Source organism: Vicugna pacos, chromosome 1 (genome assembly GCF_048564905.1).
Source record: "Vicugna pacos chromosome 1, VicPac4, whole genome shotgun sequence".
Lineage (NCBI taxonomy): Eukaryota > Metazoa > Chordata > Mammalia > Artiodactyla > Camelidae > Vicugna > Vicugna pacos.
The window spans coordinates 14,560,720-14,578,424 of NC_132987.1; the positions used below are offsets into that span (position 1 = coordinate 14,560,720).

The window sequence follows — 17,705 nt, forward strand, 5'->3', positions numbered from 1 at the left end:
ATTTTAATGGTGGTACTGGGAATTGAACCTAGGACCTCCTGCATGCTAAGTGTGCACTCTACTGCTGAGCTATATCCTGCCCCTGGAGAATCTACTTCTTGAGTGAGCTTTGAAAATTCTTGTTTTCCAAAAAATTTGTCTATGTCACCCACGTGTCTGAATTTATTTGGAGAAAGTTGATCAAAATATTCTCTTACTGCTTAATAGCTGTAAGAATCTGTTATGATACAATCTCTCTCAATCATTATACTGTTAATTTGCAACTTCTTTCTTTTTTCCTGATTAGTCTGGCAAAAGACTTACCATTAGATATTCTCAGAATTAAGCATTGGTTTCACTGATTTTCTCTTATTTTCGGTTTCATATTTCACCGACTTCCATCTAATCTTTATTATTTCCTTCCATCTACTTACTTGGGGTCTAATTTGCTCTTTTTCTAGTTTCTTAAGGTGAAAACTAAGATCACTAATTTGAGACTTTTCTTCTTTTCTAATATTGATGTTTGATAGTATGTATGTCCCACTTCAGCAGCATCTCCCAAATTTTGAAATGTGTCATTTTCATTCAATTCTAAATACTTTGCGACTTCCCTTTGATTTCTTTGTCAATACATGGGTTATCTGGAAGTGTATTATTTAAATATTTGAGGATTTTCCAGATTCCTATTTTTGATTTCTAAGTTAATTCCACTGTGTTCACAAAACCCTACTTTGTATAAACGAAATGTTTACATTTATTGACTTCATTGCCCAGAATATGGTCTACATTAGTAAATATTCCATATGCACCTGAAAATATGCATTCTGCTGTTGTTCAGTGAGTGTTCTATAATCGTTAATTAGATCAAGCTGGTTGGTACTGATATTCAAATCTATATCCTTACCGATTTTCTATTTTATCAATTACTGAGAAAGGGGCATTGAAATATGTTCAATTATCTTTTAGAAGAACTTAAGTAATAAGAAAAACCCCATGTATATTTGACCAGGCAGTTACCATTTCTGGTACTTGCTCCTTTGTACAGATCCGTATTTCCATCTAGTATTACTCATTACTAAAGGACTTCAACATTTCTTTTTGTTGTTGTTGTTGAGGGGAGGAGAAGAATTAGGTTTGTTTGCTTGCTTGAATGAAGGTACTGGGGACTGAACCCAGGACCTCCTGCATGCTAAGCATGCCCTTTACCCTTGAGCTATACCTTCCCCACTCACCTTAACCTTCCTTATAGTGTGTGTCTGCTGGTGATGAATTCTTTCAGCTTTTGTATTTCTGGAAAAGTCTTTACTTCCTTTACTTCTCCTTCTATTTTGAAAGATATTTTCACCGAGTATAAAATTCTATGCAAGTTTTTTCTTACAATACTTTAAAGATACTGGTTTACTGTCTTCTTACATTGCTGCCCTCTACCTTCACTTTGTCCCTTTAGGAACCCCAATTACACATAAATTCAGCAACCTGAAGTTGTCCCACAGGTTAATGAGCAATCCTTCTTTAAGAGCTTTCATGTCTTCTCTCTTCTATCTCTTGCTTTACTCCCGTATCAGACAAGAGGTATATCTCTTCCTGCGACAAACTATACCTTTCCCTGGGCTTATGAGCCCATTCGCCCATCATGTCTTGGACCTCCAATAACCACATGTCCAATCTCCTTCTCCCCATTGTTCCCTGGCCTAAAAACCAAACTAAACAAACCGAATAAAATAAAACGCAAAACAACACAATAAAACCTCTCTTGAGCATGCCATCCCATCAAGCTATGACCCTAACCCTCCTCTTCACAGCTGAACTTCTTCAAAGTGTAATCTACTTATTGCCCCCACTTTCTCACTTCCCAGAGCCCTTGACAAGTGCTTTATCTATCTCTAATGACTTACTAAACCTGCTTGTTCAAAAGCGTCCAATGATTTCCTCATCCTTTCTGACCAATGCAGATATGTTTTATAGACTAGAATCTCCTTGAAACTATTTCCTTCCTTGGTTTCTAAGACACAGCATTCTCCAGATTCTCTTCTTACCTTTCTGTTTTATTTCATTGTTTATCTTTCCTTTCTCACTAACTAAAAATAAAAATTCCCTATATTCTTCCCTTGGCTTTCTTCTCTCTTTGTATTTACTACGTCTGAGATCACTCCCTTGTTCATACAATCACCAGTTTTATGAACTTGATGCCCAGTTTCTAATATCTTGCTTCTGTGTCTTTCCAGAGTTCAAGACCTACGTTCCACACATCAGCATCTTGAACTCCACGTGCCCCACATCAATCACGTTTCCCATCAAAACCAGATATTCTGCCTATTGTCCTCTATTGTGCTGTACCTTTGTAGTGACTTAGAATTTACTGCAACAGGAGAACTAAAGAGAAGTACAGATCAAAGTTGGAGCTGAAGTTTTCAGAATCATGGGCCCTGGGTAGAAAAGCAAAGTAGACGTGTATGCAACATATCTTACAGTTAAGAGGGAGACCTTGGGCCACAAAAGTCAATTAATAAATCATTTACTCATAAATAACAACTGAAGTCAAGAGAACAAATGGGATCTCTGAAGTGAAGTCTGTGAGAGTGAGACAAGGAGAAATGTGAGGACTCAGTACAGAAACAGAGAGGAGAAGAGGACAGTGTGAGGCCATTTGGGATGCTTTTACACAGTCAAGTACATAGCTCTCCAAGGATAAGATTAATAACACTGGCTGTGAATGGCCTTCAAATAAATGACCCAAAAGACACACCACACACATCAACTTCAATTTTGTAAATATGTAAAATATGGAACACCTGCTAAAGGAAAATAATTAAGGCAGAGTTCCCCACTGTCCATTCTGGGAAAGATGACTTGTGCATGAAGATACAAGGCAGCAAGTGACAGGTATCATTAGGTAGACACAAAATTCTTGATAGGTGCCACTAAGTAGATACAAGGTTCTCTGGGCATCCAAAGAAGATCTAATCAAATGTCATAAAAGCAGCTGGCATGTTTGGATCCAGCAGGAATTCCAGATTGGCTGAAGTGTATATAAAGAAATGCACAGTAGAAAATATGAAGCTATAAAGGGGAGGGAAGGTTAAGGACCGGAAAACTCTGAAGACCAAGGGGAAGGATTTTGGAGCTTTCCCTACCAATTCCTTTAATTAAGAGTTCACTTTGAAGATCAAAACAGCATGCAGGAATATTCTTAGGAGTAGAAGCCTGCGTTCACTCAATTTTCACTAACATTAACTAACCAATTTTCATAAGTGTCCAAAACTGACACTATGCTGCACACATGGTACAGGCTTTATTAGTATATATCCCTTTCTAAATACCCAGTTTTTGAAGTTTTAATGTTCTATGAATTTTAATTTTTCAGTCACATATCTTCTAGGCCTTTCCAATAGCCACAGCTGAAATATGTATCTACAGAATTATGATACTTTAAAAAAGATCTACTATTTAAAATTTAAGATCCAATTAGTAAGTTCATACAAGTGACCTTTAAAGGGGTCCTCTGAACAATTCTTCAATGTAAACTATTAACCCTAAAATCTTAATAATCCTCCATATTTATCACCATGGCAAATATTTTTTTATTCCAGCTAAACAAATGTACCCAGGTGCATAATGACTATATATAAAATGCACTGATTGCATCAGGTATCAAATTTAGTTCATGTTGCCAACTCAACTTCCAAAATCAGCCATCTTTAGATACAGAGTGTCATGCATGACTGAAAAGAGACCTCTTCTGCTATGTATCTGTCCTAGGATCCATGATTTAAAAAGACAGAAGAGCCAGTATTGGAGCCCTACCTACCAGGCCATCACACATGTCTGCTATTTATGGTACTTCTGTCCACTGTACCAGATGCTCAGACATTGCTCCATCAGAACACTGGGGCCATTTGAAGGGAATATTAAATAGAATGATAAGGACAAGGTAGGAAAGGGAAGAAAAGAGATGTTCACATGATTTCTTGAGGAAAATATCTGTTCTTAAGGAGAGCCAAATAAAGAAAATACATCGAGGGTCACTACACTGTCACAAGACAGCAACTGGTCTCTCTGAAAAGATATTAACTTTTGCTAGAGTAAATCCATTTATTCCTCATCCCCAGGAAAGATTAGGTCTACTAAAATAATACTATTTCATAAAACTAAACAATATGTTCTTTATGTTAATATTAAACTTTAAATCTTTATTTCCTAAACTAATGTCTGAATGATCTTTTCACTTCTCCAGCTTTTTCCTAATGTCTTTTTATCAATTCTTCTTAATGTCAATTCAATATTTAAATAAATCTAAGATTATTGATGTGTAATATCTGCAACCATAATGGAAACAAAATAAATACTGGGAATCTAAGTATTATTCTAAAATTAATAATGAAGAAATGGTATAAAATAGAAAGTTTTCTGTCCCTTTAAAAATAATAAGCATTCTTACGGGGGAGGATACAGCTCAGTGGTAGAGTACACGCTTAGCATGCGCGAGGTCCTGGGTTCAATCCCCAATACCTCCTTTAAAATAAATAAATAAATAGAAAGATAGATAGATAAATAAATAAACCTAATACCCCCCCAAGACAAACAAACAATAATAATAATAATAAGCTTTCTCTGAAAACTATTGCTCTTTGATACCACAGTAGCTCAGAAGACTACTCTTCATGGGCATATGATAAGTGTGAGCTTCTTCTGCTCAAGTATGTTCAGAGTTGTGGCAGTGACTTTCCATGGCACTGGGCAAACACAAATATTAAGAAATTCTACTGCAAACAGAATATCTGTATAACTTTACAGACTTTCTAGAGATAAACTCTAGAGATAAACTCTTCACAAAAGAAATAATGTCAAGGAACAAATTTTCATATTCTCTGCACCTTAACAACTGTCCAAATACCTTAAAGGATCTCTTCATTGCCACAAACCACACTGATAAGATTAGCCCGGAAATTATTTGCTTGGCTTTTTTCCCCAAGAAAATGCTTTTTAAACACAATGTAATACTATAAAGGCAAGAAAACCACCAAGAAAGAAACTCTTAATTATACATTCCTGATTGCATTTAGTCTCTTAAGAGAAGATAAGTCTCGAGAGCATAATTATGTTAGCTACTATAATCAACTAAATAATTCAAAGAAGATATAAATCAAGAAATCTATTTCCAAACAAAAGAAAAGAAAGTCACCAAAAAAATCTATGGCAGTACCACATCTGATGAAAACAGAGTAAGAACAGTATCCAGATAGTCTTAAGAATGCCCATAATGACGTCATCTCTTAGAATAATATTAGAGATTTATAACTAGTCAAATCTAGTTGTGCGTATTTCCTAAGTTCAACAGTTAAAAGCTGATACTAACATTAAGAATCTTGACATAGTGAAATATTGAATCCTTCCAGTAAGAACTGAAAACACAACCCAGAGAAGCAAGTATTATTTTTAACATGGAAAACTTTAATATATTTCTAAACAAATCAAGTAGAATTTTTAACTATAAAGAAATGCCAAAAGGACTTTGAAAGGACAGAGAAAATGTCCCTTCCAAGGCAGTTAATGTTGCTACATTAACAGCTAAAATACGAATTTTACATGTGTAGATATTCTGGTGGGAGTGGGATTACATTACTTATTTTGCATTTGACTCTGAATGAAGTTTTATAGTCCAAAAGTAGATTATTAAATGTAGCTTTTTAAACCCCCAATTTTATCTATATAGGAAAAGTTGGTACAGAGCATGATTATGTGTACATATTTTCAATACAGATGTTTAAAAGCAACTTTAACACGTGTGCTTTAATATAAGAATTCAAAAAAATATTCAATCCCACAAAACTGAAAGGCAGGATTTTTACACTAATAGTCACAGTCATAGGAACAGTGTTCCCATTCCTTTCAATCTAAATTATCCAAGGCAAAAGATATCTAGGAGAAAATATATTTTTTTAAGGAAATGAATTTATAAGAATCTTCTAAAGAAGAGAAATATGAACATTTAGGAGCTGACCATGTTAAATGTAAATCAATGGGTATTCTCACCAACACGTTCTAAGTACAGCTCAGAAGAACTTGGGTCACACAGACATTTCAAATAAGTTTATGCCAAGACATGCTAAAACTAATTATAATTTTAAAGTATTTCTTCTGTTAAGTTGCTTACCATTAAGTTTGTGGTGATTTTTAAACATAAAGCTGTCAAGTATCAAACAGCAATAACGTATTTGGTGTGACTGTAGCCTGATGGGCAGCAGATTCTTACATAAAATATGTGAACTCTCAGAAAATTTGTAAACTATCATAACCATAAAAATAACTAATTCTAAGTACAACTTTGAAATATTTGCTTAACTAAGCCACGTATCCTTTACATGGACTTTACCAGCTCATACAGGGCAGTGCACCCAGCTGAAGAGATGCAGATCACACTGCTTAGAGATGTGTTATTAACTAAGGTCCCATTGGCTGAAATGTATCATCTAATTTTTACTCTGGAGTTCCTGTGAAATATGCAATCATAAATGTTATAAAGAGTAACTCCTATTACTACTTTAAAAATGCAATGGAATACTTACACAGATAAATACATTAAATTAAGCAATGCATATTTTGGGGGCTTCCACTGCGCAAGCAAACAGCACTGCTGGCTACCTTGCATACTCCTCTGAAATATTAGCTATCAGTGTTCCCTTTTCTAAGCAAACAAACAGTCTCCAATCTCCTGAAGTTACATGACATGCTTACAGATTCTATTTCCTGCCTGTTAGATGAGTTTTGGGTTCACCACAATTGCCACCTCATTTCTAAGGCAACTATGCTGTATTTCAATGAGTAATAAAAACATAAAATTTTTTAATCAACCATTGAAAAGGATATTAATAGATAAACAAGATTACACTGTATAGCACAGGGAAATATACACAAAATGTTATGATAACTCACAGAGAAAAAAATGTGACAATGAGTGTGTATATGTCCATGAATGACTGAAAAATTGTGCTGAACACTGGAATTTGACACAACATTGTAAAATGATTATAAATCAATAAAAAATGTTAAAAAAGAAAAGGATATTAACATCTCAAAGAGTTGAATGAATTAATCTTTCAAATCAATTATGGAATGAGATTTTTCAAAAAAAAGAAAGTGAGAAAAGTCTCTCTTACTTTCCTGCATTCAAAAATGTTCAGATGCAGGCTTTTCTAAAGGGATGGATTAGAAAACCATACAGCTGTAATTCAACATAGTTCTAAAACAAAGTTAAACTCATTTTTTCCCCATGAAAAGAACTGTGCTTTAAGGCAGAAACCGGCAAGGGATTGCAGCTATAACTCAGAACCTCTGAATAAAGACCTGGCAACCCTAAGAACAAGCACCTTATCAGAGAGCACAACCATCCTTGCTGCCATTCAGGGCAGCAGCTGTGTGCTGGCCTAAATCAAATCCGCTTCCCTTTTTTACATCATTTGGGAAAAACAAATATCAAAACCAGAAAAGCAACCCCTCCTTTCCCCTAAAGAAGTCCATGTTCTCTTTGGACAACTGAGAGAACTGTGTGAGCTGCTTTGCATGTTTGTCTTGCTTTACTTGGAATTTTAACTTCTTCACATTAATGTTAGAAAGAGAAGTTTTATTTTGCTATCACAGCTCTGAAAGAACAGGCTAGGCCAAGCTCCCCACTGTTATATAAGCTAGGCCCTCGGGGTTCTGAATCTAAGAGACAAGATGCATTTCTCCCACCTCCACCCATTCTCCAACGTGCCCCACGCCTCTGGCTAGGAAAGACCCTGGTGACATGAGGCCAGTTTCCACCCACTAGTAACCTCTGCAGCAGCTCTGTGAAGCAGACAACATCTTTCTCACCATCACTCATATTTACTCTGCCCATCTGTCAAGTGTCAGGTAAGTTGTTTTTTTTTTTTTCAGAGTAGTTGATTTTAAATTAAGTTAAAACAAAGTATTATGAAGAGATGCAAAATAAAAAACCTTAATTTACAGGGAAAAAATTTTAAAACCTATATATGTAAATTGGTCATTCACATCATGTTTTATCAAGACATTTGATGTGTAGAAAAGCACAATATAACAAACAGCTAACCTAGCTTCTGAAAAAGAAAAAAAAAATTAGAAGATCATAATAACAAGAAATGGCTCCTCCCTTAACAAATCACTCTCATTTCAAGGATTTTGAATTAGAATATTAGTTTTTCAGAAAGGAAATTTTAGCTAATTTCAATTATTGAGTGTAGTGGATTGAATGGTGGCTCCAAAGATATGTCCACATTCTAACCCTCAAAACCTGTAAATATCACCTTATATGACAAAAGATGTGATTAAGTTAAGGCCCTCAAGGGTAGAAGTGTATCCTGGATAATGAGGTGAGTCCTAAGAGTAATCATACGTATCACTGTGAGAGAGCAGGGGGAAGTTTTGAGAAACAGACACATGGTGGATAAGCTGACACGAACATGGAGACAAGAGATGCAGCCAGAAGCCAAGGAGTGCCAACAGCCACCAGAAGCTGGAAGATGCAAGAAAGGTTTCCCCCTTAGGGCCTCTGGAAGGAGCAAGGCCCTGCCTGCACCCTGATTTCAAACTGGGCCTCCAGTATTCAACTGTGAGAGACTAAATCCATTGTTTTACCAATAAGGTTGTAGCAATTTGTTACAGCAGCCACAGGACACTAGTACACTGAGGGAAAGTGTGTATTAAAAGAGTAATCCTTAAACCATACAAACTTAGAAGTAAAAGGGTAACCCTATATTATAAATAGAATACATCAATGAGACACAACATACAATGATATAGTAACCCCATTTCTACAAATGAAACTTTAAAGCAAATTTCTCTATAAGATTTTACATGTAACACTAATAGATATCATTTGAGTGAGACAAGGCGACTTTATAAGCAGAAGTTTTACCTAATCTCTAAATATTCAGGTACAATACTAAAGTGCAGTAAGCAAGAGACACGAAAATTAATTAATCTTCCAAATCAGACTGAAAAGTGACAGAAATTAAAAACAGTTATAAATGCCTACAAAAAACCCACAAATAAATGTGGCTTCTGAAACTATACATCACTAAGTATAAAGGATCCCACTATATGATCTGCTTGAATGGGCAAAACTGACATAAGGGAAGAGAGTGACGTGGGGAATTATAAATTGATCAGGCCATAATACTTGGAAGAGGTCACTTGGAAAAAAGAAAGCAATAACTTGATCATTCTGGGAATAATCAAATACTGTAACCTGTCTAACTTCAATATTATCACCTGAAAATGGAATAGTGTCTACCTACCTCATAGTGTTAACAGCCCTCTCACAGATTATTGTGAGGACGAAATGCGATTACACACAGTGATGGCCCATGGTTTAGATCATAGTTTATCTCCATAAACTGGCTGACTGGGAACTAACTCTACTTGCTTTCTGAATTCCTTACTTTGGGGAACAGTTACCAGATTTTTTTAAAGAATAGAAGAGCATTTTTAAAACATTTGGAGCCTCTTCTTCATTTTCATTCTGTTCATTTCTGGGGGTCTCAGCACTTACCACATCACTAGCACTGGAGAATTCATTATTAACCAGACTTTCGAGAGCCATCCACCGAACTGGTCTGTTTTCATTGTCCCCCAAACAATGATAGTCCATGGGGAACAAGTCTCTGGAGAGGGCATTGTCTGTGATCTTAACTTGAAGTGTGTCATCAATGCTGAAAAGTAAAGACAGTGAACATCAAATGCAATCAGAATACTTAAAAATATGGACCACAGTCACTCAAATACAACACAATTCCCACGGTGATTCCAGGAGAGAACCCCACATCCAGGGGGCACTAAACACCAAACAACGAGCTCATGGCACCTACACACAGTTCCTAGCAGCCAGGTCTTTGTGGATGACTTCCCTTCTGGCCAGGTAGCTCATCCCACAGGCAATCTGAATAGCCATGTGTACCAGGTCTTGTTGAGAAATTGCCTGTGGTAACAGAAAATGACAATGTTTGCAGGCAGCACAAAAATGATGAGGGCAGTTGCTTATTTTATTCCACAATCCTACTCCATCCCAAAATACTTCTTTACACCTACACACTGAGTTTTAAAAAGCTACTTCTTGACCAAGAGTATGTTCCCATAGCTCCCTGTATTTATGTCTGCCGTAGTCCTTATCATCCTGCAATATGTAATTTACCATTTACTGCACTGTCTCATCTGTTAGGTCTGTCTCCCCAGCAACCAGCATAGACAGTAGCTGCTCAATAAGTTATCTGTTCAGTGAATGAATTGTCAAGGTCATATTTAATAATGCTTATTATTATTTTACAATAGGTTTTTAGTAGGAGGCAATCCTCTGGGGACCACTTTCAAACTAATGCAGGTCTACAGCTCTCCATAGTGACGGGCTCCTCCAGAGCCAGGGTGCCAGTGCTGCAGGCTGAGCAATGAAATCCCTCTCCAGGTGGTGCTGACGGGTCACAGCCTCCAACCACCTGCTGGAAAGCCTAGCTTTAATCTGTCAACTTACCGAGCATCTCATAGCTATAAAGCCAAATATTCAATGCAGCTTTTGAATCTACTTTCTCCTGGCTACTCTAATAAGTACATTATTACAAATCCTAAAACCAAATTAATGAGGCTACAAGGTACAGGAGAGAGCGAAACACCCACTAGACTTCACTACCACTACCTTCATAATGTGTCTGGAATCCAACAAATGCCTCACAGCTATGTGCATGAGTAGTAAAGAGAAAGAAACTCTTAGATGACTGATATCTTGCAAGCAAGCATATTAAAAATATCCCAAATTATCCCCCACAATCTATACTTCCAGTCATCACCAGCTTTTTAGGGGGGTAGGGGGGTGTGGCAGGCATGTGTGCAGTATGGACCAAGTGGCTCTGTAAAGTCGATTTCCATTCCTAGAAGGGAGATTCAGCACCAGAGCCCGCAAAGAGTTATCAGAAAAATGACTGAGACGGTGTTACAAAAGGTTTGAGGTGATTATGAATAAATACACAACGGTTATACAGGGAAAAACTTCAGCATCAGCAAAGTGTAAGCCTCAAGACAGGAATCACAAACCATCTTCTTCTAAGTCAACAGGTTATACATATCTTCTGGTTCATTCTGAGTTTTGTTTTGCAGGCCTTCAGACACTTTATATACAAAAATGTTAACATCTACTTTCAGAAATATTAGAAGCTACTGGTAAATAACTGGTGCTCAGGCAAAGTTTTCTCACCTGCGGATTATTGGCCTCCACTAATTTGCACTGCCGTAAAAACAATTTAAGATTCCCCCAATTCATGTAAGGCAGTATCACCATGGGTTTTTCTCCTTCTTCTATACACACATGGGTAATGGGAAGAAGATTTCTGTAAAATAATAAGAAATCAGGAGAAAGACAAGTGAAATCTGAAACGTCAGGGGTTTATTTTTAATTATAAGTAACAAAATAAAAATTACCTAAAACAAGAAAATCTCAAACATACTTAAAAACATGATTATCATTAAAAATGTAAAATTTTAAATGACTGTAATGTTTCCTACAAATGCACTTTCTTGATAGGGAAAAATTATAAACTCAAAAGATGTTTCCTGTGGATTAGAGTCTCTTAAAACACACTCTAGCCACACTAAATCTTTAAAGGGTAATCCCCCTAAAAAATGACTTGAGCATGAGCATATTATGGTAACATTTGGTTCATCATCAGGCTTAAGAAAAAAGCCCCACACAGTCTGCAGAGCAGTACGATAACCAAGAGTCTGAAACTGCCACAAGAAGCCAAGAAGTCTTCAGTACATCACATGGGATTTAGAATCTGATTTCTAAATCCTAAATTTACCACTCATTGTCTGTGTGAACACCTCTCTTGGCCTTAGTTTCCATACCTCTAACATGAGGATGCCACCAACCACACAATGTTGCTATGATATACAAATAAAGCCACGCACGTAGGAAAAAATCTTGTTTGTTTTAAAATTTCCATGGCACACATAAATACTTTCATCCTATTGTCTAATGACACCTCTTCCATTGGTACCTGGAAATAACTATTCCTTTTCCCCAAGATTATGTAACTTTTTACAAAATTACCTCATTTCCCCGACTAGGCTGAAAATTCCTAGATGGAAAAAACTAAAGTGAACTCTTTTTTTTCTTTTTTACACCCAATGCTTTGTATTCTGTGCCACAGAAATAAGCATTTAATAAATATTTGATAAATAACACCAAATAACAGCCTTAAAAACATTCCTACTTCTTAACTTAGTAAATTCTGCCTCTAAGGATATTAATAAGGAAATATTATTAAACATAAGAAAGTTACATGGACAAGGATGGTTAATGCAGTATTACTAGTAAAAAGTTGCAAACAAGTTGAATGTCCAAATATAAGGAAGTATACTGAAATAAGAGGATAGCATAAAACAACCGAACAGTCACAAAGAGGTGTTAAGAGAATACGAGTGAAAGCTTATTTTTACAGGAAAGCAAGACACAAAATTCAGTTATGTTTGCAAGACACTTACAAATATGGAGAAAAAGGAACAAAACTGCACAGAAATATGCCAAGAGTTGTTGTCTTTGAGTTGTGGGACTTTAGATCATGTCTACCTTCCTTTTCTGTATTTCCTAAATTGTCTCAATTAACTATGTATCTCTTTTAAAACCACAGTCTCACAATTCTGGCCTAACAATGCACAAGTGAACGCCGAAGGCCCCCCCTCATGCTGTGCAGGAATTACTAACAGGGAAAGAAAGCACTGACCCTGAGGAGCCGGGAAAATGAAGACTCAGAGACCAGTGAACCTGCATGAGGCCTCTCTGTAGGGCCTCTGCTTACATTACAGCCTGAGAGCGGCAGTGATGCTTAGTCTCTCTTTACAGGTGATGAAATCCATGCAGGGAGAGAGGGGTAAGGTAATCTGCCAAGGACAAACAGCAAGCACACGGAAAAAAAAATTCAAATCTTCATCTGATTCCAATCCCTTGTTTCCCCCTGGATCACTGCACAGTCCCTCCCAGCAGAGCAAGGCCGAGTACAGGGGAGAGGATAGAGCCTCTTCTCACATCAGGACCCATGCATACTACGGTGATGACAGCAGGAGGGGGCGGGAGGCGGAACTGGAGGAAGTTGGTCAAAAAGGTACAAACTTCCAGTTACATAAGATAAATAACTCCTAGGGATGACTATACCTAACACTGCTGTCTGAGATGCAGGAACACTGCTGAGAGAGTAAATCCCAAGAGCTCTCATCACAAGGAGAATTTTTTTTTCTTTTCTTCTTTCTTTCCTTTGTATTGTATCTATATCAGAAGATGGATGTTAACTGAACCTCCTGTGGTAATTATTTCACAATATGTGTAAATCAAATCATCACGGTGTACGCTTTAAACGTATACAGTGATGTACGTCGATTCTCTCTCAATAAAACTGAAAAAAAAAAAGACTACAGCAGGTTTGCACTCAGGTTTAGCTGAGCATGCCATGGTTTCGGGGTAATAAGAAGAGCCATGCATCAAAATTATTTCTCTGTTCCTTTCCTCATGACTGAAATTCACTGAGCAGAGCTTTTTAAAGCATTTGCTCCAAGCCCAGTCATTTTGCTGGAAAAGATCAAATCCTTTATTCTTTCATCAGAGGATTAAAAGCCCTCGGGAGAGGTGACAAGCTGCATGAAAACATTTCAAAGTGTGCATGGCTACTCTTCATTCTGCCCATTTTGCTAAGGAAAGGAAGATAAAGAGGAAGGCCTGGGATCTGTAAGAGTGGATGAGCAAGGGCAGAGGCAGGTGCTGCAGAGAACAAGGCAGAGGAAAAGGCAGGCTCTGTGGGGAGCTGAGGCAAGAATGCGTCCAGTCCTCGGTCTGGCCAAGCGCCTCTGCAGAGTGGAGCCGCAAGGCATTCAGCAAAGTGCCTGCCATCAGGCACTGCTGCATGGTATGTAGGAACATTGTTAAGACAGTAAATCCCAAGAATTCTCATCACAAGGAGAATTTTTTTTTCTTTTCTTCTTTCCCCCTTTGATAACCATAGTTGTCTGTGAGCCTGTTTTTGGCTTGTAAATATAATTTGTATCTTTTTTTTCTTAGATTCCACATACAAGTGATATCATATGGTATTTTTCTTTCCCTTTCTGACTTACTTCACTTAGAATGACGATCTCCAGGTCTACCCATGTTGTTGCAAATGGTATTTCATTCTTTTTTATGGCTGAGTGATATTCCATTGTGTATATATACCACAACTTCTTTATCCATTCATCTGTCAATGGACATTTAGGTTGTTTCCATGTCTTGGATACTGTAATTAGTGCTACTGTGAACATTGGGACATTGTGTCTTTTTGAATTAGTTTTCTCTGGATATATGCCCAAGAGGGGGATTGCTGGATTATATGGTAAATCTATTTTTAGTTTTTTAAGGAACCTCAATACTGTCCTCCATAGTTGCTGCACCATTTTACATTTCCACCAACAGTGTAGGAGGGTTCCCTTTTCTCCAAACCCTCACCAGCACTTATCATTTATGGACTTTTTAATGATGATCATTCTGACTGGTGTGAGATGATACCTCCTCGCAGTTTTGATTTGCATTTCTCTAATATCGGCGATGTCGAGCATCTTTTCATGTGCCTGTTGGCCATCTGGATGTCTTCTTTGAAGAGATGACTAGGTCTTCTGCCCATTTTTTGACTGCGTTCTTTTTTTTTTTTTTTGATATTAAGCTATATGAGCTGTTTGTATATTTTGGAAATTAGTCCCTCGTTGGTCTCATCATTTGCAAATATTTTCTGCCATTCTGTAGGTTGTCTTTTTGTTTTGTTGATGGCATCCCTTGCTGTGCAAAAAGCTTTTAAGTTTAACTAGGTCCCATTTATTTATTTTTGCTTTTATTTCCATTACTCTAGGAGCTGCTTTGAAAAAACTATTGCTGAAATTTATGTCAAAGACTGTTCTGCCTATGATTTCCTAAAGGAGTTTCATAGTATCAGGTCTTACATTTAGGTCTTTAATCCATTTTGAGTTTATTTTTGTATGTGGTGTTAGAGAATGTTCTCATTTCATTCTTTTACAGGTAGCTGTCCAGTTTCCCAACACCACTTATTGAAGAGACTGTCTTTTCTCCATTTATACTCTTGCTTCCTTTGTTATAGATTAATTGACCACAAGTGGGTGAGTTTATTTCTGGACTTTCTATCCTGTTCCACTGACCTATGTGTCTGTTTTTGTGCCAGAACATATTGTTTTGATTACTGTAGCTCTGTAGTATAGTCTGAAGTAAACGAATGTGATTCTTACAGCTCCTTTCTTCTTTCTCAAGATTGGTTTGGCTATTTGGGGTCTTTTGTGTTTCCACACAAATTTTTAAAATTTTCTGTTCCAGTTATGTGAAAAATGTCATTGACAATTTAATAGGTATTGTACTGAATCTATGCATTGCCTTGGGTAGTATGGCCATTTTAACAATATTGAGTGGAAAATAACAATATTAAACCACACAATTTTAACCCTTCAAAAGGACATCTTCAGTCCCTCAATACTGTGTGTTCAACTTTTTTAAAGGCCTCTGGCTTTTTTATTTTCAGTGAAACTAAAAAGATTATCTGCATACAACAACAACAACAACAACAACAACAACATAATAATAATAAAAACTCAATCCAACAATGGGCAGAAGACCTAAATAAGCAATTCTCCAATGAAGACATACAAATGGCCAATAGGGACATGAAAAAATGTTCAATATCACTAATTACGAGAGAAATGCAAATCAAAACTACAATGAAGTATTATCACCTCACAGAATGACCATCAGAATGACCATCATTCAAAAGTCCACAAATGATAAATGCTGGAGAGGGTGTGGAGGAAAGGGAACCCTCCTACACTGCTAGTAGGAATGTAATTTGGTGCAGCTATTATGGAAAGTACTATGGAGAGTTCTCAAAAAACTAAAAATAGACTTACCATATGATCCAGCAATCCCCTTTCTGGGCATATATCCAGAGGGAACTTCAATTTGAAATGATACATGCACCCCAATGTTCATATCAGCATTGTTTACAATAGCCAAGACATGGAAACAACCTAAATGTCCACTGACAGATGACTGGATAAAGAAGTTGTGGTATATTTATACAATGGAATTCTACTCAGCCATAAAAAATAATGAAATAATGCCATTTGCAGCAACATGGATGGATATGGAGATGGTCATTCTAAGTAAAGTAAGCCAGAAAGAGAAAGAAAAATACCATATGATATCACTTATATGTGGAATCTAAAAAAAAGACAAATGAACTTATTTATAAAACAGAAACAGACTCACAGACATAGAAAACAAACTTATGGTTACTGGGGTGTGGAGGGAGGGAAGTGGGTGGGAAAAGATAAATTAGGAGTTTGAGATTTGCAGATACTAATTACTATATATAAAATAGATAAACAAGTTTATACTGTACAACTCAGGGAACTATATCCAATATCTTATAGTAACCTATAGTGAAAAAGAACATGAAAATGAATATATGTATGTATATGTATGACTGAAACACTATGCTGTACTCTAGAAATTGACACAATACTATAAACTGACTATACTTCAATAAAAAAAGTATATCTGTTCATTACTTTAATCAATGTCCCAAGTATATGGTAAACCTACGCAGACATCAGCTTCAGAATTTGAAACCAGAAAAATTTTTTTCTCCCCCAAGAAACATGTAAGTTTCTTTCCCTTCTAATAATGAGATTTATCAAATTTTAATGTTTCCTTCAGCTTTGGTTTCCCAGAAATTAAGAGTTGTTTTATGCTCAACCACAGTAAAAATAACTCCTTACTGCTGGCTTGTTTCCTTTTCTACCATCACAATGACAGAAAATTGTTTTCATTTTCATTACCATTTTATTGATCTTACTATAGCTGCCTTCTTTTTAGGTTCACAGATTCTTTTGAACATGAACCAAAGCATAAATAAAATTCAAAGATAAAACAGTGTAGTCATCTTATCTTTTGGTAGACTCAAGTAACTGCTCAAAGTACACAGAAACTACAATGCATGATGCCTTTTGCACACATCACTTTCTTTTTTTTTCCAGAAGTCCATTAATATCCTCCAGTGACAATGGACACCATTCCATATTTAAAACATATGTGACCAAAGTTTCAGTAGGCATACAAATTAAGTTGACTCTATACAATAGTTTAAAAAAACCCAAACAAATCTTGCCCCAACACTGACCCTGCTGCACATTGTGATACTATATTTAAGCCCTTTTTGGCTTAGAAGATAGAATTTTTTTTGTTATAGTTCTGTGAAGAGGTTGGTATTAAGCTTTTTAAAAAAAGTTCTTCATATAGAACTATAAGTATTTTTTTAAAACTCATACTATGAACTAATGAGGAGAGATTGGCTAACTAAAATGTGGTCCATCTGTTCAATGTACTGCTAGGTAGTCTTTTTAAATGTGGACATGAATTTACTTACATGAAGAGTTAGATACATTGTTCTGCTGTATCAAGAAGCATGTTAACCTTGTTAAGGATAATGGCATTGTGATTATATAGGAAAATATCCTCAATTTCTCGGAAAATGCATGCTAGAAATGCATCGAAAGTGCTGAAATGTCCAATTTACTCACAAATAAAATATCTATCTATCTATCTACTTATATGTACCTAAATAGATGACAGATACATATATACACATGCACAGCAAAAACAG

The 17,705-nt window shown here is 36.3% G+C and overlaps 1 protein-coding gene across 2 annotated transcripts in view; it reads right to left on the reverse strand.

Annotated features, from left to right (window-relative positions):
• The window catches only part of RYK (receptor like tyrosine kinase), a 96,697-nt gene that overhangs the window by 9,827 nt on the left and 69,165 nt on the right, over positions 1-17,705 (reverse strand). For both annotated transcript variants that reach the window (XM_072955149.1, XM_072955124.1), the window contains exons 11-13: positions 11,219-11,351; positions 9,846-9,955; positions 9,530-9,689 (exon numbers count right to left, since the gene is read on the reverse strand). In XM_072955149.1, the coding sequence (XP_072811250.1) occupies positions 9,530-9,689; positions 9,846-9,955; positions 11,219-11,351 (403 nt within the window). The remainder of the gene's footprint in view (positions 1-9,529; positions 9,690-9,845; positions 9,956-11,218; positions 11,352-17,705) is intronic.